The 22,995-nt window shown below is 49.8% G+C and overlaps 1 protein-coding gene across 1 annotated transcript in view; it reads left to right on the top strand.

Moving 5' to 3' along the window:
- LOC144785726 (testis-specific Y-encoded-like protein 4) overlaps nucleotides 1-22,995 on the top strand; it is a 194,822-nt gene that overhangs the window by 90,582 nt on the left and 81,245 nt on the right. Inside the window, exon 5 of the mRNA XM_078664516.1 lies at nucleotides 11,923-12,005. Within this exon, the coding sequence (XP_078520642.1) occupies nucleotides 11,923-12,005 (83 nt within the window). The remainder of the gene's footprint in view (nucleotides 1-11,922; nucleotides 12,006-22,995) is intronic.

Genomic DNA, 22,995 nt, shown 5'->3' with positions numbered 1-22,995 from the left:
AATGGACCACCTAAGCAGTTTGGGGTTTTCACCCTTCATCTGATTTAGCCACAAGAGGGGCTTATGGTCTGTCTGAATGGTGAAGTGAGTGCCAAACAAGTAGGCCCTCAGCTTCTTCAGGGCCCAGACCACAGCAAAGGCCTCCCTCTCAATAGCTGACCAATTTTTCTCTCTGGGTGTCAACCTCCTACTAATGAAAGCAATAGGCTGATCATTACCATCAAAATTCAGTTGAGACAGAACAGCTCCCACACCCAACTCAGAAGCATCTGTTTGGACAATGAATGGCTTGGAGTAATCTGGACTCTTGAGGATAGGTGCTGTGCACATGGCCTGCTTTAGGTCATTGAATGCTTTCTGACAGCTTGCTGTCCACTGAACTTTCTTTGGCATCTTTTTGCTTGTCAGGTCATTAAGGGGGGTCACTATGGACCCATAATTTCTGACAAACTTCCTATAGTACCCAGTCAGGCCCAAGAAAGCTCGAACCTGAGTCTGGGTGATTGGAGGAGTCCAGTCCTTGATGGCCTGTATCTTACTCTCCAGTGGCTGAACCTGGCCTCCACCTACAAGGTGGCCCAGGTATACAACCTGTGACTGCCCTATCTGGCACTTTGTGGCCTTGATAGTGAGGCCTGCCTTTTGCAGGGCCTCTAACACTTTCCTCAGGTGGACCAGGTGATCCTCCCAGGTGGAGCTAAAGACAGCAATATCGTCAAGATAAGCTGCACAGAAGTCATCCAGCCCAGTGAGGACTTGATTCACCAACCTTTAGAAGGTGGCAGGTGCATTTTTCAGTCCAAAGGGCATTACCACAAATTGATAATGCCCTCCAGGGGTAGAAAATGCTGTCTTAGGTTTGGCTTCCTCAGCTAACCTGATTTGCCAATACCCAGCTGTCAAATCAAATGTGCTTAAGAAGTTGGCAGACGCCAATCTATCTATAAGCTCATCTGCTCTTGGTATTGGGTGGGCATCAGTCTTAGTGACTGCATTGAGGCCTCTGTAGTCTACGCAAAACCTCATCTCTCTCTTACCACCCTGGGTGTGAGGCTTTGGCACTAGAACTACTGGGCTAGCCCAAGGGCTATCTGAGGGCTCAATGACTCCCAGTTCCAACATTTTCTGCACTTCAGTTTTGATGCAGTCTCTAACATGATCAGGCTGCCTGTAGATTTTACTCTTGACAGGCAGACTGTCTCCAGTGTCAACATCATGGGTGCACCAATCAGTTTGGCTGGGTGTCAGAGAGAACATATGTCGAAAGGATTGCAGAACTTGCCTGCAATCCTGTTGCTGATGTTCAGTGAGGCTGCCACAAAAGACAACACCATCAACTGACCCATCATCAGGATTCTGAGTGAGCAGGTCTGGGAGAGGGTCACTCTCTTCCTCCTGTCCCTCATCTGTGGCCATGAGCAAGCTCATGTCCTTCCTGTCAACATATGCTTTGAGCCTGTTAACATGGAGCACTCTGAGAGGGCTCCTGGGAGTTCCAAGGTCCACCAAGTAGGTAACCTCTCCCTTTTGCTCAATGATGGTGTGGGGCCCAGACCATTTGTCTTTCAGAGCTGCTGGGGCCACTGGCTCCAGCACCCACACCTTCTGTCCTGGCTGGTACACAGTCAGTACAGCCTTTTGGTCATGCCAAGCTTTTTGAAGTTCCTGGCTGGCCTCAAGGTTTTTAGATGCCTTCTCCATATACTCAGCCATCCTGGAGCGGAGACCAAGTACATAGTCCACTATGTTGGTTGCAGGCTTTTTGAGAGGTCTCTCCCATCCTTCCTTCACCAAACACAGGGGTCCTCTTACAGGATGCCCATACAGAAGCTCAAAAGGGCTGTAACCAACCCCCTTCTGTGGGACCTCTCTGTAAGCAAACAGGAGGCAGGGGATCAGGACATCCCATCTTCTCCTAAGAGGTTCAGGTAGTCCATGAATCATCCCTTTCAGGGTCCTGTTGAATCTCTCAACAAGCCCATTGCATTGTGGATGATAGGGTGTGGTGAACTTGTAGTTCACACCACACTCCTTCCACATGGCAGTCAGATATCCTGACATGAAGTTTGTACCTCTGTCAGAAACGACCTCCTTAGGGAAACCCACTCTGGAGAACACTCCAACTAGGGCTCTTGCCACTACAGGGGCTGTAGTGGTCCTAAGGGGAATAGCCTCAGGATACCTGGTGGCATGGTCCACCACCACCAGTATAAACTTGTGTCCTGATGCTGTCTGGGGTTCCATTGGACCAACAATGTCAATCCCCACTCTTTCAAAGGGAACCCCCACCACAGGTAGTGGTATGAGGGGGGCCTTTGTTGTGCCACCTGACTTGCCACTGGCTTGGCAAGTGACACATGAGCGACAAAACTCCTTGGTATTCTCATTCATATGGGGCCAGTGAAAGTGTGAGACAAGCCTGTCCCAAGTCTTTGTCTGACCTAAATGACCTGCAAGGGGAATCTCATGGGCCAAGGTGAGAAGGAAACCTCTCAGAGACAAGGGGATGACCAGCCTCCTGGTTGCACCAGGCTTGGGGTCTCTTGACTCAGAGTACAGGAGTCCATCTTCCCAGTATACCCTGTGGGCACCTGTGGCATTCCCGGCAGCCTCAGCAGCAGCCTGCTGTCTGAGGGGTTCAAGGGAAGGGCAGCTCAACTGTTCCTTCCCCAGGTCTGCTCTGGAGGGTCCCCCTGAGCCCAGAAACTCAACTTGATCAAGTTCAAGCTCTTTAGGCTCAGTTTCCCTCAGCTCTGCTAGATCAGCCTCCTCAGAGACTTGATCCTCAACCTGGGGCAAGGGGGAAGGCAAAGCCTTACCCTTACTGCTCTTCTTCTTGGGAGGTGTCTGGTCCATAATTTCAGGATCCAGCACCTGTTCAGTGGGGCATCTTCTGGCCTGTGACCTAGTCACAGCAAGCACATGTGCTGGCAAGCCTAACATCTCCATGTGAGTCCTCTGCTCCACTTCTGACCATTGTGATGACTCCAAATCATTGCCCAACAAACAATCAACTGGGAGGTCTGAACTGACTACAACTTTCTTTTGTCCCTTCACTCCACCCCAGGAGAAAGCTACAATTGCCACACTATGACTAGTAGTGACATTGCTGGCATTGGTCACCAGGAAATCAGTACCTGGCATGATCTGTCCAGGGTCCACAAAGTTAGGTGTCACCATGGTGACACTGGCACAAGTGTCCCTATAGGCCTGAGCCATTTTGCCATTAATCAAAGGTGTCTGCCTGTATTTGCCCAAAGTATTGGGACTTATTTCAGGGGACATATCCATATCCCCTGTACAGACAAGGACAGCCTGAGTGAGTGTGCCAACTAAGTTGTCAGACCCCTCAGTACCCAAGGTTAACCCAACTAATGCCTTGGGAGTGACACTACCACTACTGACTGTACTAGGGGGTGCAGTTGCTTTAGGAGCTGTAGTGGCAGGAGTTTGTCCTCCTCCTCTTTTGGTGCACTCACTAAACCAGTGAGATTTACTTTTGCAGTACTGGCACCACCTTTTGGACTGGCCTTCTTGAGTCTTCTTCTTCTGGGAAGCCTGACCCCCACCCTCTTTGGTTTGTTGGGGACCTGGTGAAGACTTCTGGTCATTTTGCTCATTCTTAACATTACCCTTCTGGTCTGCTTTCTTCTGACCACCCTGGTTCTGGTTCTGGTTCTGCTTGATCCTTGTCCTGACCCATTTGTCTGCCTTCTTTCCCAATTCTTGGGGAGAGGTCAGATCTGAATCAACAAGGTGCTGGTGCAGCAACTGGTTCTGACAATTGTTCAAAATTTGTTCTCTCATCATTAGATTATACAATCCTGTGTAATCTGTAACCTTGCTACCCAGCAACCAGCCCTCCAAAGCCTTAGTGGCACAATCCACAAAATCAGACCAGTCCTGAGACTGAGTTTTCTGGGTGTCTCTGAACAGCAACCTGTACTGCTCAGTGGTTAAACCAAACCCATCAACCAGTGTATTCTTCAGGACCTGGTAATTGTTAGCATCCTCCACTCTTGTAGTGAGGAGCTTATCTCTACCTTTACCATCAAAGGAGAGCCACAGTATAGCTGCCCACTGACTCTGGGGAATGTTCTGCACAGTGCAGGCCCTCTCCAGAGCAGCCATCCATTTCTGGATGTCATCCCCTTGCTTAAAGGGGGGCACTATTTTAGTCAGGTGTTTAGTATCTAAACCCTTCTCTCTATCTCTTGGGAGATTGCTGCCACCAGTGGGAGCTAGCCCACTCATCTGCTGCTCTCTTGCCAGGGCAAGCTTCTCTTTGGCCAGGGCAATTTCTTCCCTTTCAATCCTCAGTTCAGCTTGTCTCATCCTAGCTTCATGCTCCTTTCTCTGAGGGGAAGTAAATCTCCTCTGCGGAGGATTCCTTCTCCCCTGAGAAGAGGCATTAGAGTGCAGAGATCTATTGGAGTCCCTAGAAAGAGATCTATCTCTCCTAACTCCAAGGTTAGGCCCACTTCGGGTTAGTACTGGGGGGCCCCCAGATCCTAGCCCAAGTAAGTCTAAGTTGGTCCTAGTTAGCCTTCTGACTACCTCAAGACCCTTGTCTACCTCATCCCCAGAGAGTACCTCCTCATCCTCCTCCTCAACTGCTGAATCAGTGTTGGGGAGGTCTGGATCCCCAGAGGTTCCCTCTAAGGCTGGCATGCTCTCATGTAACTGAGAGAGCTTTCTGGCATCATATGTCTCTAAGAGACCTATCAGAAAGGGTAGGGTGGGGTTAGACCCCTGTTTCAGTTTCCTGGAGACACAGAGTTGCCTCATCTCCTGAAAATTGAGAGCTGCATATCTTGAAGTGACCTGTGGAGGGTCAACACTGACCAGGGGAGTCTCAGCAGAGTCCCCCTGAGTCGACATGCTTTTCTAGTGAGGTGTAAGTGGTGCACTTACCTACACTATATGTTTGCCTACTGATCCCTTGCTAGAGTTGTAGTTTAGGGTGTGCTAGGCCCTAGGAGCTACAACAGCTGGTTCAGTAGAACTCAGAGTATTCTAAGCTAAGTTATATGTACCTTTAGTACTTATGTGATCTTTCACAAGATATTCTTAGGGCATGTGTGGTAAAACAACAGCAAGCTCAAATCCCAACCGCTGCTCACCAATGTGAGAAGTTGGCCTGATGTGCAGTGCTCACTATTCTAGTGATCACTATATATCAGTCCAAACAACCCTTATTGATGATTGGTTGTAAGTCAACCTTATAGACCAGCTATCCTAGTAGCATGGATACGAGCAGTCTAAGGCTAAGACTCTAGAGGGCGTGTTAAGCCAGCTGTTTTACCATCACATTACCCCTTGAACACCCAGTGAAAGGACACCACACAAGTGTTATGAAAATAAACAATGTATTTATTAGGATCACAACAACCCTGTACTCTTTATGAGGACAGGGTGCTAAGCACACAACAAAACTCTTACGAAAATACTTTTAAGTTAGCACGTTACACAAATGCCCGAGGGGCACGAAAAACCATATACACTAAAAGTGGAATGCGAATTACTAGCAGGTAAGTAACAGTTCTAATAGGCTTTGGAATCGCTAGGACTGGACTAGGGAATCGTTAGATTACTACTAGGAGGCCCAGGGGACTCGGGTGCAGAGTGTGCACTCTCACGCGGGATGCGGGACAAAGTCTATGGAGGCTAGTAAAGGCAAAGTTAGTGTTCACGGGCGAACCCGACCTGGTAGGAAGAAAACGACAGTGGATCCTGACCCTTGGATAGTGAGGCTATGCTGGGACACCGGAGTGCCGAAGTTACCTAGCCCAGGGGCTGCAGCTGCATAGGCCTGAAAAGACGTCGGGGATCTCGTTGCCGGACCGGGAGCCTGGAAGGAAGAAGTTGCTGGCAGGCGACCAGTGAAGGAAAGTTCGATGGATCCAAGCCTGGATCAAGGAAGAAGAAACCTGAAAGCAGAGGGGACCAAGTTCTTGAATCACTAGCCAGTGATTAAGTGGGCACCAGGATGGCACCGGGCGAAGTCACCGCAGTCAGGTGAGTGGGCGCTGCTGGGCTCTGCAGTCTCTCGGACCAGGAGGCGTTGTCGGCGACCAGGATGGAGGTGCGAGCTGTCCCACGAAGGATGAAGTCGTTGGCGTCGAAGTTACCCAGGATTGGGCAACAAGCCTTGGCTAATTCAAGCCCACGCGGTGGACTCAAAATGGCGTCTTGAGTGGACCAGGAGGGTCCAGGGTGCTCCTCTTCTGGGAGGGAGCAAGGGCCAGTCTGGAGCAACCAGACTAGCAGCAGAAATGTCGTCGGGCGTCGTCAGGGAGGCCACAAGCCAACGGGCTAGTAGCCAAACAACGCGGTGAGCAGCGGAAAGCAGAAGGGCCCCACGCAGATCGTGGAGATGCTGGGGGGCTGCACTTCGGAGCTGGAGCTGCTCAGAGTCGGGGCTTCTCGGACCCCAAAGCACTCACCAGTGGAATACTCGGCGGGCTTGCTGTGCAGAAGTCGTGCAGTCTTGGCGATGGCCGGTCCCTCGAGGTCTCGTCGCACCCACGGTTCTCAGCTGTGCTGTAGAGGTGGGTAGAGGTCAGAGGTGCCAGGGAAGCCGGGTCTCGTCGAGCTGGGCAGTCGGATTCCGGAGGAAGGACGTGCAGCAGACCGCAGTGTTCTGTAGATGGTGCCTGCGGGTGCAGGGTGACTACTCCTTAGTCACAAGGGAGAAATCTTAGGAAGAAGTCTTGAGTTCCTTTCGCAGAAAGTAGTTTCAGGATTCAAAGATGATCTGATTTGGAAGGGGGCCAGTCTCTACCTTTATCCTGTAAAAAGGGGCTGGCACGCGACTAAGTCCTGCCCTATGGGTGGGACTAGGAGGGGGGTGGTTACACCCACTTCCTTGGCGGGCTTTTCCCCAGCACAGGGTCTGGAGTGACCCTGGAACTGGTTCAAGCCGGCCTATGCACAGTGAGCACCGGGGTGCTACTTGCAGTCACCTTCCTCTAAAGCCCTGCCTACCTACAATACACAAAACCCTGTCTGGGACGGTGCTGGCACCGCCCCTGGCAGGAAACCCTTTGTCCTTATCTCCTGCTCTGGGAGGACTCCCAGCAGCAGGAGGGCAGACTTGTGTCTCGGTGGCAGCATCCATTTTGTGGATGCTAAGGCTCTGTCTGACTTTTAACCGGGTTATAGGTTACAGGCATGTCGTGTCCCTCTAGAAGGGTGGAATGCTAACCCCGTCGCCAGAATTGGCGAGGGGTTAGTATTCCAATTCGTATGACACCTTACTCGACATGTTTTGATAAAGCGATACCAGAGTTGGCACATAACCGCGAGGATTATAATGCACTTAAGAGTATATGGTATGCGATATCATGGAAACGGCTAAGGGATAGATCCCGAAAGCCGCAGACAGGCTCAGCTCATGCCAGAGCACCATCTCACACGATTCCAAGCACTCTGCCTTCAGGATTGTTAAGGCCTGCCATAGGAGTGACTGATAGGAGATCTGTGTGTCCATTTTAGGGTTAGATATAGGTATACTATATCTAAAGCAAAGGGTGAGTACACCACCTTGCCCCAGCTGTCGTGCAGCCAGTTGTGTCAGATTTAGGTAGTCAATCCAGGGGTGGCACAATACGTGCTTCAGCCCCTGGGAGACTTCTGGGTGCACCTCAGCCCTGGGTACAGGGACTTGGAGAGGGCCCAGTGCCAATTCAGTACCTGGGTACAATTTGGATAGAGAGAACAGCTAGGCTGTGGGTCTGATTAGCAGGCCCACAGCCAGGGAAAGTCGTAAACCAGTGCAGCAAAAAGCAAAAATCTGGGTGATCATAGGATTGCAGACCCTACTCTCCTACAGTCCCGTATAAATCCCACCTGGTCCGGGTTCACTAATCCCGGCATGTGCGGGTCTAGCCGCTTGGCCAGGATCTTAGTGTAGATCTTGAGATCGGTGTTAAGGAGGGCGATGGGGCGGTAGGAGGCACATAGGTCGGGATCCTTCCCAGGCTTGGGGATCAGGGCAATTTCCGCCAGGCCCATATCAGGGGATGGGCCAACGGTATCAGAGAAGGAGCTGTAGAGCCGCAGCAGATGCGGGCGAAGTTGGGTCAAGAACAGGCGATAGAAGGTCAACGGCAGGCCGTCCGGCCCCGGGGTTTTCCCCACAGGGAGGTCTTTGACCGCTTCTGTTATTTCCTCCTCCTGCAGGGGCCCCTCCAGCGTGGCCGCACAAGCAGGGGACAGTGGAGACCCCCCGAAGTCCGCGAGGACGGCCTCTCGCGCCTCCGCAGAGGTGGGCTCCTCAGCATACAGGGAGGAGTAGTAAGCGACAAATGCGGCCTGTTTGGCCTTCTCTGAGGTGGCACTGGTGCCATCCTGCCGCTTGACATTGGCAATGTGGGCCCTAGCTGCGCGTGCCCGCAGCCTGCCGGCCAATAGACGACCAACCTTGTCCCCTCCCTCGTAATACCGTTGCTTGAGCGCTAATAGGGAGTGTTCCGCCTTGTTGGTGCGCAGGGCGCGAAGTTGCCCCCTGAGAATGGCGAGAGTTCTCTTTGACGCCCGTGAAGGGGAGTCCCGGTCCCGAGACTCCGCCTGCTTGATCTCGCTAGCCAGGTCGGTTTCCATCTGGAACGCTTCCTTCCTCCGCGCCGCCGCCAGGGAGGTGATATGGCCCCGAATGGTGGCCTTGAAGGCATCCCAGACCGTATGAAAGGGCAGGTCGGGGGTGTCGTTAATGGCGAAGTAAGAGTCTATGGCGTCTCGGATGCTGGCGACGTCATCCGGATCCCGGAGGATCCTCGGCGGGAGCGCCCACCTGCGCTCACGAGTGGCACGGGTCAGGGGGTCCTGCAACAAAAGCTCCACGTGAGCGTGGTCCGACAGGGAAATGTCGGAGATAGTGGCAGCCAAGGAGTCTCGGGCCAATTCAAGGGAGGTGAAGAGATAGTCGATTCGGGAGTATGTCCGATGGGAATGCGAATAGAAGGAATAGTCCCGGGTCCCCGGGTTGTGGTAGCGCCACACGTCCACTAGTCCCAGGTCTGTAAGCTGCGTTCTAAGGGCAGAGGACATTGCTCCCGCGCCGTTAAAGGGGGTTCCCGCCCGATCTAGCTCAGGGTCCCAGACAAGATTGAAGTCGCCGCCCAGGATCACATTACTGTCGCCCGATGGGAACTGTTCCCGCAGAAGCGCCTGGAGGTATTTGTCCTGCGACTGGTTGGGTGCGTACACACATCCTAGAGTGAACTGTGCTTGTCCCATCTGTACCGTGGCTCGGAGGAAACGCCCGTCAGCGCTTTTGAAGGGTTTCACGGGTCCCCGCCTAACGCCAGCTCTACAGAGGATCGCCACCCCCGCTGTCTTGGTGTCAGAGGATGCCCAGAACTGTGTAGGGTATCTGGGGTGCGCCATGCGTTTGATGTCTCCCCTGAGAAGGTGCGTCTCCTGGTGGAGGATAATGTCAGGGGAGTGGTGTAGGAGGTAGCGCCATATCTGCTTACGCTTGTTAGGGGAGTTGAGCCCTTTGACGTTGAGGGAGAGGACCTTCAAGGGCGTAGGGATGTTCGCTGTCATAGCACTAAGGGGGTGTGGAGTCGCGCAAGACCCAACATAGCAGACCCACCCGCAGAAGGGACAGCGGCAGCCTCATCTCGCCTCCAGCGCGCCAACCCCCGCGGGACCCACCCCGCCACCCCTTCGCAGGCGCGGGGAAAGAGTGGTAAGAGAGGGCAGTGAAGGGTAAAGTAGGAAGAGGAGAGAGAGAGAAAAAAGAGAAAAGGCGCAGAGAAGAAGCAGAACCAAAACAGGCCAACAGGGCCAGTGTACATTGTCCCAGATACCGGACATCCTCTACCCGAGGGTTTGGATGAACTCAGGAATGTCACTTCCTACGGGACAAAGGGGGGGAGCGAAGATCTGGGTAAGTGGTGTAATATTGAGTCGTCTCAGAGCCCGTCCACCCCGCTGCTCCAAGGTAGTCCGGGGGCGTGTCGGGCCGTGGGGCCACTTGGTCCATTCAGGCGCCAGTGGGGCGCTGGGGCTCCTTGATGCAGTACATGGCCCGGAGGAGGCAAAGGGTATCGTCCATTCCTGCAGACCCCCGCGGGTGGGGGGGGGAGAGCCACGGATGTGGCCTGCCAGTGAGAGGGGGAAAGCCCCTCCTCCAAGAACAGTGGGGTGAAGTCTCCATGATGCATGAGGACACATCGGGGTGCCCAATGGGCGAGCGTATGCTCAGGGCATCTGTGAGTAAAATAGCAAAGGTCAGTGTTCTTCCTCAGCCGAGGGGCGATCCCCACCCTCAGATCCAGAAGCGAGGAGCTGGGAGGCCTGTTCCTTGCGGTCGCCCTCAAGAGAGCGGATGTGTGCGATGAAATCCTGTTTGGTCTGTGAGGCAGAGAGTGCATCCACCGGGGGGGACCGTCGACGTTTGCGGTGGCAGCTTGGTTCAGGCAGCGTCAGTGCACCGCAGCCGGTGTCAGGCTGGCTCCGCCGGTGGATCGGAGCCGCAGGCAGGGTCAGGAGCGCTCCGGAGCCTCACCCAGATCGCTGTGCCGGTCTCCTCCTCTGGAGCTAGTCCAGATGTCTCGGCAGCGGGCCCTGCGACAAGATGGCGGCCAGCGGCCTAGCCGGGGACCCCAGAGCCGTGCGCTGTGGCCGCGTGAGTCCTCACAGCCGCGATTCGTCGCCAAGAAGGATCGCCAGCAGGGTCGGCAGTGCACCGGGGGTCCTCAGGAGCAGATGACCCCCGAAACTACGCTGAAACAGGCTCAACAGTGCAGCGGGGCGACGGAGCTCGATCGAGACACGTCTGCTCACATCGCTGTCTTGGCCACGCCCCTTTCCTTTCTTTTTTAGGGATGGGTTTGCTATTCTGTTCAGTGCTTTTGACCAATAATGAGTATCACCTGTAGGAGAAGGACTATTTACTTATGGACCTGGTTCTTCTTCAGGGGAATCTTCATTGTCATAAGCAACCCTTCCTGCTCCTCAGAAAAGGCAAATGGAATTAAAATCAGTTCTAACATAATCCGTCAACTTTGTAAAAAGACTGGCTTAGTTGCCACCTTCAAGGCATGATGGGATACTGGTGGAGTAGCATGGGTTCCTCAGCCTATTAGGCTAACTTGTCTGTCTCAAGTTTGTTAAAAATGTTTATATGTACTTTGTTAAAAAAGGAAAAAGTTCTGGGACCCTGCACATGGGTGGGATAATTCAGTGCTTATGACAATAATGAAGATTCCCCCAAAGGAAAACTAAGATTAAAGGTAGTTATGATTCCTCCTTCATGAACAATTTACATTCCGGCAGAAGCTTGATGGTGAATGTATGGATAAGCTGTCATAGCCTTGTGATGACATCTGCAGGGGATGAAAGCTCAATTAGGAATCTTCCTTGTTTGGTAACGTATGGGGTGCTCAGAATAAATGAATTCAGATTAACGGTCTCCTGATTCAAGGTTCTCTTAAGTCAGTGGTGTCTTTCATGGGGGAATCATAATCGTAAGGTAGTATGTGCTTGAGCTTGAAATAACAAGCAAACAAGATTCCAGATGGGAGAGTTAAACACTGAAAATACAGCACACCAGGTGCAAGGCTTGTGGTCACGGTGATGAACTCCTATCAAAACTGTCCCATCGGAATTTCCTCCATAGATGTGGCTTTATCACCTATAAGGTATACTATTGTTGCTGTCAAAACGGCTACCTCATCACTTGAAGGTCAAAACTCCGGTTCTCCTGCAGTGCATAGGTCTGTCCTTTGAAACTATAAATAGGAACAATCCTGGCAGTGGGAGGTTAGTTCTTCTAATGCTATGGATGCTGCATGACACCAGCCATGTTTTCTTTATATTTTAAAGGCAGTCTCTATTACAGCTTGCATTGTCTTTATGTTTATGCTTGGATATAACTTGATAAAGTAGGTTTTTTTCCACCTATTTTAGATAATCAAGGAAGATCTTTGGCCTAATCCCTTGCAGTACTACTTGATGGGCGAGGGAGACAGTGGAGAGAATGGTGAAGACAGGTGAGTCACCTGGTCAAGTATACGGTAGAGCTTCCTTGGGTCTTTCTTGTTAACCAGCACAAAATAATGTGGTTTATAATGACTCGCAGTGTGTTTGCTGGCAAGATGTTGGAGTTAAGTAATTGCTGCTGACATATGGTGTAAGTTTCAGGTCACTGGTTTGAATTGGTCAGGACTATATCTCCCCTGTCATTCTACTCAGGTTGATATACACTGTAAAACTTGTTGATGTCAATCCATTTGTCACTGTGAATGGAAATTGAAGTGAAATGAAGTATAAAAATCAAATGTAGAGGGATCTGTCCTGGTTTCCTTGTGTTTAGGTGTTTCAAGTGTGAAACTTCCTGTATTTGAACTCTGTGGTTGGCATGTTTCCAGTACCTTAGATATTGACATGAAATCTTTGCCATTTTTACAAAATGTAGGATCCCGGAACACACATGAAAAAAGTATTATTTGGAAAGGAAAATTTTTATTTTGCTTTGGTGTTTTTAAGTCTCGCCTAAGCCATCGCGTAAGCGATGCTCTGGCTAGATATTAAGTACGGGGCTTTTGAAAGTGCTCCCAAAGTCTGCAGGCGGATCGGGTACAGTGCATGTGCGCCAGGCGCGCACCATTTGTCAGCCTGCGTGATCACTTTCGCGGCCGCTTTGATGATCTTAGGTTGACTTCTATGACACGTCAGAGGAGATGCATTAATTCCTCACTGGGGTCGGACTATTCCAGGGTGTATTCTCCATCTTCACCCATAATCTTGCCAGCTACTCCTCCACTACACCCTTCAGTGTCGATTCCATCTGCACCAACACCTTTCACCATCTCTTCCAAGGCCAAGATTACGTTCTAGGACGTGACATGGTTCTCCTTCACCATACGTCAAGGAGGAATCATCATAGCCATAGACCACATAAACCCAGGTCATGATCGTGATCTCGTCATCGTTCTAGGTATTCGTCCTACACCTCTACAGGACGCTAATCGCCTACATTAACACTGTTCACCACCTAGTCTCCCAGATAGATTACAAAGATTACAGCAGCAAAATTAAACATCCAGATGTCTGTGCCTACTCCAACCACATCCATGATCTTTGGGATGCTCCAACAATGTACACTGTCCAGACCACTCCTTCCTCTAGTGCCAGGCCTCATAAAACTGGCTATGCAACTAGTCTTGACTCCCGCTTCAGCCAAGTCGGCTCCATCGAGACTTTAAAAAAAAAAGTACAAACCACCTGAGCAGTATCCACTCTTCCTGCAGTGGACTGTCTCCCAGACGTTGTGATATTAGCAGCAAAGAAACATGCTACTACTCCTGCCTCCTCCGTTCCACCAGATAAGGAGAGCAAGAAGTTGGATTCAGTGTGCTGCAAAAGTGTGGTACAGAGGCCACTTCCATTAAGGCCAAACAATTATGGGGTGACCCTGTGTCCCTTAGAACCTGGGTATGGATAAGAAAACAAAAACAATGGTTCCGTCGGGTTTTTTCAATTATTTCTTGTAAGCACGCCTAGTATTAATATATTGTAGTTATTAACATAGGTATCTCAGTTGTCCAGACAAAATAGAAAACATAACAAATCCAGAGCGAGACACACTTTTGTCTACTCACTTGTTTTTATATCATTTTAATCATTTATATATATGAATATTCTTAAACCAGAGTGGCTCCTGGTTATTCAAACCTCTGAGAATCCAAATTAAATCAAGCAACGTAAGTAGAGTGGATAATACGAGCGATGAGTCTCTGTGGCAGCAACGGAGGAGCCACTCTGGTTTTCTTTGGGCTGTCACCGCCTACTCCCGTTCTTTGTCCTGATGAAGACCCGCCTTGACTACCTAATGGAGTTGAGTTTTGGTTGAAACGTCGATGACCTCACATGGTCCAGATTGACCAAGGCTCTGTGTGATCAAGAATATTCATTACACAGCAGTCCTTGTTGTTCCCTAAAATTCTGGCCTACTTTCTCATGTACTACATATTTAAAACCCTCTGTACATATTACGCACTGAGCACTAATGTCACTTGTTCACTTATTTATATACCTCACTTCGTGTTGACAGCCTTTTTTTACAAATGTGTAAAAATGTATATAAATGATTCAATAATACTTCCATTAAGGCAGCAAGTGCAGCTGCGCCTCATGGACGCTACAATAAGGCTTTGTATGTATTTGTCCCGAAGTTTGCAGAAGATCTGCTCCAAGATAAATAAATAAAATAAAATAGATAAATAAAAGATGAGCGTGAGGATTTTCTGGCAGTTGTGAACTTGGGTTTGATGGAATCTTAACTGGATAAAAAGTTTAGTGGCTGATTCCTCTCTTCTTGCATGAAAATTGCCATGGTGTGGCCCTCTGTAGCCATGCGTGGCTCCATCTCGTGTCTTTAAAACCGGAGTCACAGCAGTGTATCATTAAACTGCCCTTCTCTGGTTCTACCCTATTATGTAGGCACAGAAATGATATGTCCTGTATAAAAACCAAAATGGACATACTTGAAGCAGTGGGCTTGGAGAGGCCCAAGGAACCACGCAAATCATTCCGCCCTTACCAGAGGCACTACTACTCTCAGAAGGTTCAACCCCCTTCCTGATACCCGGGCCGACAGCAAAAGCAGCGTCTCTATACTAAACAGCGAAGGCAGCCTAGAGGAGGATCCTCCCAGCACAAGGTGGAAAGCCTACCATAGGCACAAAACAGTGAATTGTTTCTTCCCCCTCGTCCGTTACCCACTCCAGTAGGCGGAGGTATTTTGCATTTCTTGTCAGTGGTAACAAATAAAGAACACCTCTGTACTCCATATTGTAAGGCATGAATCTCAAGTTCAGAAGTTCTACTACTGTACCACCAAAGTCCTCCAATCACCATCTGAAAATGTTAAGATTGGAAGTCAACCTCTTGCTTCAAATGCATGCGGTAGAGGCCGTTCTTATCCAACAACGGAGAACAGGAATTCATTCCAGACACTTTCTGGTTCGAAAAAAGGATAAGAATGAATTCAGACCCATTCTTGACCTCAAATACGCCAACAAATGGATTTGTTGGTGAAAAGTTCTAAATGCTGTCCTTGCATCAAGTCTATCCCCAACTCCACCAAGGGGATTGGCTCTGCTCCATTGACCTCCAAGATGCTTATTTTCACATCCCAGTCTCACAGAAACATCGGAAATTCCTGAGGTTTTTGTTAGGGCATGATCATTACCAATACCATGTACTACTGTTCTGCCTCAAGTCGGCACCCAGAACATTCTCGAGGTCATGGCAGTCGTAGCTGCCCAGCTCAGGAAACACTGGGTCTTCATCTATCCCTATCAAGGAGATTGCCTCATAAAGGCGTCAACTTTTCAGGAAGCACAGCTCCATTTCAACTGGGCATGCAACCTCCTTTTATGTTTGGGGCTTCATGTCAATCACAGCAAAATCACAAACTATCCCTTTTCAGGCCTTGCATTATCTGAGAGTCTCTATTGGCACAGTCTAAGCAAAGTGTGTCCTTCGGAGAAGAAACGCTCATCGGTCCTACTGAAATGTTGCTTCCTTATGACCGCATCTCATTCCAACGTGCGGACGGTCTCTTTCCTCGGTTCGATGGCCTCCTGCATCTTTCTCACTCAAATGCCAATCTCCACATATGACCTCTCCAAGAGGACCAGCGGGATCAGTTAACGGGCAATTGGGACAACAGGATACAATTGTCACTCCATGCGAAGCATTCCCTCATATGGTGGTACTCTCCGGTCAATCTGCTTCAAGGAATCCCTTTTCATCAACAAGTTCCTTCTCCGATCATAGTGACAGATTCAATCTCTTCAAGGGTGGAGAGCCCACTTGGATCATCTACAATCAAAGGCATTTGGTCCCCCCAAAGGAGTTGTAATATCACATCAATCTTCTCGAACTTCGAGCAGTCAATGTAGCTCTCAAGGCCTTCTGTCCATCATTCAAGTCAGACACTGCTTGTTCAAACTGACAATACCACCACAATGTACTACCTCAACAGGGGGATTTGGGGGGGGGGGGGGGGGGGGAACGACTAGGTCCAGGCCATTGACACTGGAAGCCCGGTGAATGTGGAAATGGTTGATTGCCCGAATCCTTCAAACTGCAACTCACCTTTCAGGCGTGCAGAATGTACAGGTGGATGCCGTCAGCAGAGTTCTGCAAGAAAACCATGAATGGGTCTTACATGACTACGTCTTTCAGTAAATCTTCAAGCCCTGGGGCACACCCCCCCCCCCCCCCCCCCATAAATTTGTTCGCTACCCCACAAAACACAAATGCCACGCTTAACCTCGAGGTACTACCAGCCGGTGACGGCTGGATAATGCCCTATGGATAAACTGTTCCTACAAATCTCATTACGCCATTTCACCGTGTCCCCTGATCCCGGCAATTCTAATCAATCTATCGCACTCCAATGCCAAGATGATACTCCTAGCGAGCCAGAGTGGCCACGTCTATGGTGGTTCCCTTCCAGGAGATGCTCCTCAATAGTCCTAAGCACTGTATAATCCCCGCCCACGTGCGGGACCCCGAAGCATATATAAAAATACATACATATATATATGTATGTTTAGACAAGTACAGAGTACTTCCAAAACATACATATATACATACATAAACATGCAGCCTAATATACTTAATAGCCAATATGCCAAAATTACATGGGATTTTTAGAAAGCACATAATCTATCATACAAACACTGCAACAGAGAACATACACTAATAGTGTTCCAACATAGCCCTTTATTTTCAGAAAAAAGGCAAGTAATAACAAGCAATTAGCTCATAGGCTGCATAGAAGCAAAATCACAGTATCAAAACTGGCACCCTGCCTTTAAGGATTCCAAGAACCTGAACACCATGCCAGACCTCCAGGAGCCCCCTGCTCCCATCATGCACCACAGGTTACAGGTCCGTTCTTTTTTACGTCTCCTGTGAAGAGCTTGAGCTTGTAAATGTTTTTTTACTATTTCTAGTCAGAAATTGGTTTTCTTCAACTTCATTTGGCGTTTTCTACCCTTTTCTAACTATTTACCAACTATTTCTTGTCAGAAATGCCAGCATTATTTAATAAATGCACTTCCTGTGGGAAGAAAATGGCTAAATCGGACCCTCACTCTTTGTATTGTTTGCCATCTGCACACAACGCAGAGAAGTGCTACTATAGTCCACATTTTCAAAGAACTGCGTGACAGAAGTCAAACTTCATGCCTCAATGGAGAGAGGAAAAGGACATTCTAAAAGTTGCCTCGAGAGCAATCCTACCTCCAAGAAGCCCTCCTCTCAAGAAAGACGGAAGAAAAGGTGTATCTGCTTCTCCAGCTTTCAAAAGTAAGCAGATTCATGATTTCTCGCCGTCGAAATTGACATCATAAAGACAAGTAAGACACGCTACGACGTCGAGGGACAGATCGCCGTTGAAACGGTGAAAACCTCTGCCGACAGCAAGTACGTTTGCGTTGAGGCATACTTCCGGCTCGAAGAATGTGGAACATGAAAGACCTAAGTCTACGTCAAAACACCCGTCGACATCACAGCTTTGATCGGCGGCGAGATCTCCGCCTCCTTCTTAAAGTTTGACGGAACGTTCGCTGACCCATAGACGGTCGACATCGTGGGCACGATCTCAGTCGACGTCGCAGACACCACAAGGCTATAGACTGTCGACAGTCACCAGGTAGGTCTCCCCCCTCAGCCGCCACACGGTCTTCCTGTGCTGCTGCTGCCCGCTGTGCCACCTGTGTCTTGCCCAGTCTGGTCTCAGGTCAATTTCTGAGCCTCACTGCCGTCTTTTGTTTTGTTTTCCTGTAGGCTTCTCCTCCCTTGCCCCCATTGCCGTTGGTGCCCGTCCCCCTTCTGCCCCCCCACCCGCTCCCCTCCCTTGCTCTTCCCGCCGCTGCCACCCTGCAGCCCCGCCCCCCTGGTACCCCATTCGACACCCCGCTCCCGCCTCCCAGCTGCTCCTCCCTCCCTTAGCCCTTCATATGGATTCCGCGAGGCGAGCTAGTCTGCGCCTGGACCCCTTGGCCCCCGCCGAAACCAAGCACCCCGACTGAGATACGACACCTCGACCCTCCATGCACTCAACACCGACCGACCAGCAGTCTGCTACCAAGCCACTCCAAAGCGCACCCACGGACCCTTCTCCTGCCAAACCTGCGTCCGAACCCACGTTCCACCACCCAGACCAGGCAACAACCACCTCCAGTGCATCCTGCTCAACACCCGCTCCGTCCACAAGCATGCCGTCGAACTCTGGGACCTCCTCGACACAACAGCACTAGACATCGCCTTCCTCACAGAAACCTGGATGAACGCCTCCTCAGCCCCCGACATCGCCATAGCCATCCTGGATGGCTACAAGATCACCCGAAAGGACTGAATCAACCAAACCGGAGTAGGAATCGCCATCCTCTACAGGAACCCCATCGACATCACGACCAATTCCGATGATGCCCTCACCACCTCACCTACACTTCAAGATCCACATCGACCCCAAGACCACCCTTGAGACCCTCACTGGTGAGTAGCGTGCTTTACAAGTGTATTGATTTGACGTCAAACTCCTTCTCGTTCGGCATCGAAGAGGCTGACGTCTGGCATCGCCACATAGGCGCGAATCCTCAAGTGTGCCTCCAACAGCGGTTGACGTCGATGGTAGCCCAGTCTGAGTCAACGTCGAGGCAGCTGTCGATGTAGAGGGAGAAAGATATTACCATGCCGTCGGAGACGTGCAAAAGCAAAGGTCTACATCGAGAACTAGAATTTCGTGTCAAGGGGAAGGTTCATCTTCGCCTGGACTTAACATAATTAAGGTTGCGCCGTAGGGATTTCCGGTTCAGAGAAAAGACTCCTCCTGTTAATGTCTCCAAGATGGCTTGAAAGTATACAACACTGGAAGAGCCAACACAGAGTTCCGGGCTCTGAATTCCCCAGAACTGTCTCTCCATCCAGAGTGTCTGTGGGACCTCCTCTTACTGCATCCTCGAGACACTCTCCACATAGGTCTCCGAGAAGATCGAGATCCTTATCAGCACGATGCTCACAATCAAGAGGGCGCTCAGGATCTAGACATTCTCCTAACCCGAAAAGGAGATCACCTTCATCTACTATGTCTACAAGATCATCTATTAGGGATTACTCGCCTACTTTATCTACAACACCGCCATCCAGGATCTCTCTGATTGATATCGGAACTTTCAATGAGGTTCTCTACAGGGGTTCCAACAAGCTAAATATCAGTATGTCTGCACCACTGGTTTTGACTTCAGTCATATTTGAGACCCTTCATCATAGGTCTTCGGCAAGCCCTCTGCTGCCTTTGGTCCCAGGTCTGTTAGAGCCAGCAGTGCAGAGCTTCCTGACTCCGGCCACAGTGGGCTCAGCTCCCACACGTATTTCTAAAAAAAATAAGGCACCAGATCAGGATCCATTCTTTCTTCGTGCGGACCCACCTCCAGACTCGGTCATTGTGGAGGCAGCCAGAAAGGCACACACTGCTGCATCCTCCTCCAATGCCCCTCCGGAGAAGGACAGTAAAAATATGGACTCTTTAGGCAGAAGAATGTACAATACGTCTGCCTCAGTGATGACAATGGCTAGCGGTTCCGCCTTGCTGGGTCGGTATGGTAGATCACTCTGGGACTCCTTGTCAAGGTTCACAGACAAGCTACCGAAAGAGGATCTACAGAACTTCCAAGAAATCCTGCAGTAAGAAGACTTGATGGCAAACGGAATTATCAGTGCCGCTGCAGACACTTCGGATTTAGCTGCTCACGGCTATTCCCACAGGATTTGCTCGAGGGCTTTCAGAATGGCTTTGTCTCACTGGGCTGAAATAGGATGCACAGAGATGGTGCATCTCCCCTTCAGTGGTCCTTCTCTATTCGGCTCGAATGCAGACAACTAAATATCCAAGATGAAAACAGAATTGGACACTCTAAAAGCTGTTTCTTGGAGAAGCACAAAGAATTTCGTCGAAGGTTCTGTTCCTATGACAGATGTTCCTTCCAGCAGAGGGTATAAAAACCCCCTCACTGGACCACGCAGAATCCAACTCAATCCAGGTCTCACTACAACCAAAGAAGACCTGGACGAGGAAGAGGACCTTCAAGACCGCAGAAGACTACACCCAAGCAAACAAAGCAATGAGGGGTGGCTTCCTCCATGCCCGTTGGCCGCTCTGGTGGGGCAGTGTTACTTTTACATTTGGAGTAGTTGGAGAAACTAACAAAGGACAAGTGAGTGTTGAATATTGTGCAAAATGGATATCTACTCAGGTTCAAGTCCCCACCTCCGTCAATGCCTCCGAGAAAAATCTCTTCAAGACCACCACAATCGGAGGTGAACAGCCTTCTATAAAAAGATGCCTTAGAAACAGTTCCCGTTCCCCAAAGAAAGAAAGGGATCTATTCTCGTTCTTTTCTGGTGCACAAAAGAGGTCCTACCAGAGAATACCGACCAATACTCTACTTTAGACTGTTAAACAAATTCATCTGCAAAGAACGGTTTTGGATGCTGGCGCTACACCAAATCTTTCCTCGGCTGCATCAAGGAGACTGGATGTGTTCTTTAGATATACAAGACGCATACTTCCATGTTCCAGGAAACATCGCAAATTTCTCCAATTTTAAAGTGTCATCCCAGCACTTCCAATTCAATGTTCCCCCGTTCGGGCTCAAATCACCCCTCTCAATTGTTTTGAAATGCATCGCATTGGTGGCAGCTTTCCTTTGTAAGAAAAGGATATTCATGTATCCCTACCTGGACGACGGCTCTTGAAGTACTCGTCACCTGCTCTGCCTCAGTCATCTCATACTGTCTGCAGCTACTGAGCAGGTTGGGTCTTCATGTTCACTACAAGAAATCGATCTTCAACCTGACTCGGAGAATTCACTATCTGGATGCCTCCTGAATACCGCAAAGGCAAGCGTGTGTCCGGACGAGGGGTTCTCAATGCGCGAGATATGTCACAATCCTCTTCACACGCAACACCCCACAGTCAGACCGGTATCGTCACTGCTGGGATTCGTGGCATCCTGCATCTTCATCGTACCAAACCCAAGGCTAAAAATGCATTCTCTGCAGTAATCTCTGGAGGACCAGTGGATGCAGATATCGGGGCGCTGGGAGGACCCTGTGATTGTTCCCCAATCGGCCAAGGATTCCATCAGATGGTGAATGAAGGGATCCCATCTAATGAAAGGAGTTCCTTTTCACCAGGACCCTCCTACCCAGACGATAGTTACGGATGCGTCACTCCAAGGATGGGGTGCTCACATGGTGTCTCCCCAGGTTCAGGGTCTGTGGTCCGAGGCAGAACAAGGTTACATATCAACCTCTGAGAGCTGTACACCTAGCTCACAAGTTCCGAGAGGAGGAATTCCCCTCCTCTAACCTGTCCGACCCCTGTTCTCTTCCCTTCCCCTTTTAAAGTCTTTATACACTTGGATCATTCTGGTGAATACTTGTTTCACCTAGGACCTGCGTACCTATTTGTGTTTCACTGTGTTCAGGGCAAGTACGCTGGACCTAATATTAAAGCCCATTTAGTATTTTCCCCCTTTGGATAATATACATGGAAATCCCCTACGAGAGAAGGAATGGTTTCTTACCTGTAACTCCACATCTCTCGTAGGGGAATTTCCATAAGTCATAAGCAACCCTCCCTCCTCCCCGGTGGAATAGACCGAGGCACACATGGGCCTTATACATATCCTCATCCATCGCTTCAAAAAGAACTGAGGTAACTGCCTCTAGCCAGGCATGAAGGGACACTGGAGGTCCCTGGAGCCTTGAAGGTACCGCATTTATTTTCAGCTCTTATAATGGCAGCCTATGAGTCTACACTGTCCTATTCTCCACTTCTATACTCTACTAAAAAGGATTTGTGAGAGACATCTGTATTGTTTTACAAAGACTTTGTGCATTTATATGCATGGACAGTTCTCCTGACCACTTTATCTATAAAATAAAGAATTTGGCATTGTAGCCTCTCCTACCGACTGCAATTATTTTCTTTAAGTGACTCTGCAGGCCTTCCTGAAGAAAGTCGACATAAAATATCTTTGACAAGAAAAAATCTTGGATAAAGTGCTCCGGGTTCCCTTCATGTGGGCGGAACTTTTCAGTGCTTATGACTTATCATAGAAATTGCCCTATGAGAGAACTGGAGTTACAGGTAAACTATTCCTACGTCAACTAGGCTTTACCACAAATGCAGTCAAAGCCTACCTCCGACCCCTTCACATGCATCCCCACCTGGTAGCCATCCTCGACTCTGGGAGATAGCTTATCCCAATGCCGCCAGTATTCAATCCTTGCAGGGGCTTATACCCCTTTTTCCAGCCTTATCAGCAGGTCCGTCAGGACAGTCCTGTGTCTCCTTGGTATGATGGCTTTGTGTAGACATAGTACCTAATGCCAGACTGAACATGTATGTTGCAAAAGTGCTTAGCGCACCGATGGACTCAAGTGGAAGATGTAGTGTTGGTTGGCCGTCAAGAGTGCCACTCTGCAGTGCTGGAACTCCAACAATCTCTCAAACAGTCTTTCCTAGACCCAGTTCCGCAGAGAACCATAACTGATGCCTCCCTCACAGGATGGGGAGCGCATTCTCAAGATCCAACTGTCCATGGACACTAGACATGCAGCCAGAGACATCACCTGGAGTTGCTAGTTGTTCATCTGCTGCTCAAAGCCTTTCTTCCTCAACTTATTGGAAAGGAAATCCTGATAAAAACCAGACAATATGGCTGCCATGTACCATCTCCAAAAACAGGGGGGGTACCAGGTCACCTCAATTCTCATCTTTCCCAAACGATTTGGAGATCGGCCCTCCGGTACAACTTTCACCTGTTAGCGCAGTACCTTCTGGGGGTGGACAAAGACTTGGATCTCCTCAGCAGGAGGTGCCAACAAGTCCATGAGCGGGACCTCAACCCGCAAGTTCTCCTTCGATATTTCGGTGTTTGGATCAACCTCATT

Source organism: Lissotriton helveticus, chromosome 10, assembly GCF_964261635.1.
Source record: "Lissotriton helveticus chromosome 10, aLisHel1.1, whole genome shotgun sequence".
In the NCBI taxonomy this organism is placed as follows: domain Eukaryota; kingdom Metazoa; phylum Chordata; class Amphibia; order Caudata; family Salamandridae; genus Lissotriton; species Lissotriton helveticus.
This window is presented reverse-complemented; position numbering and strand designations above follow the sequence as displayed.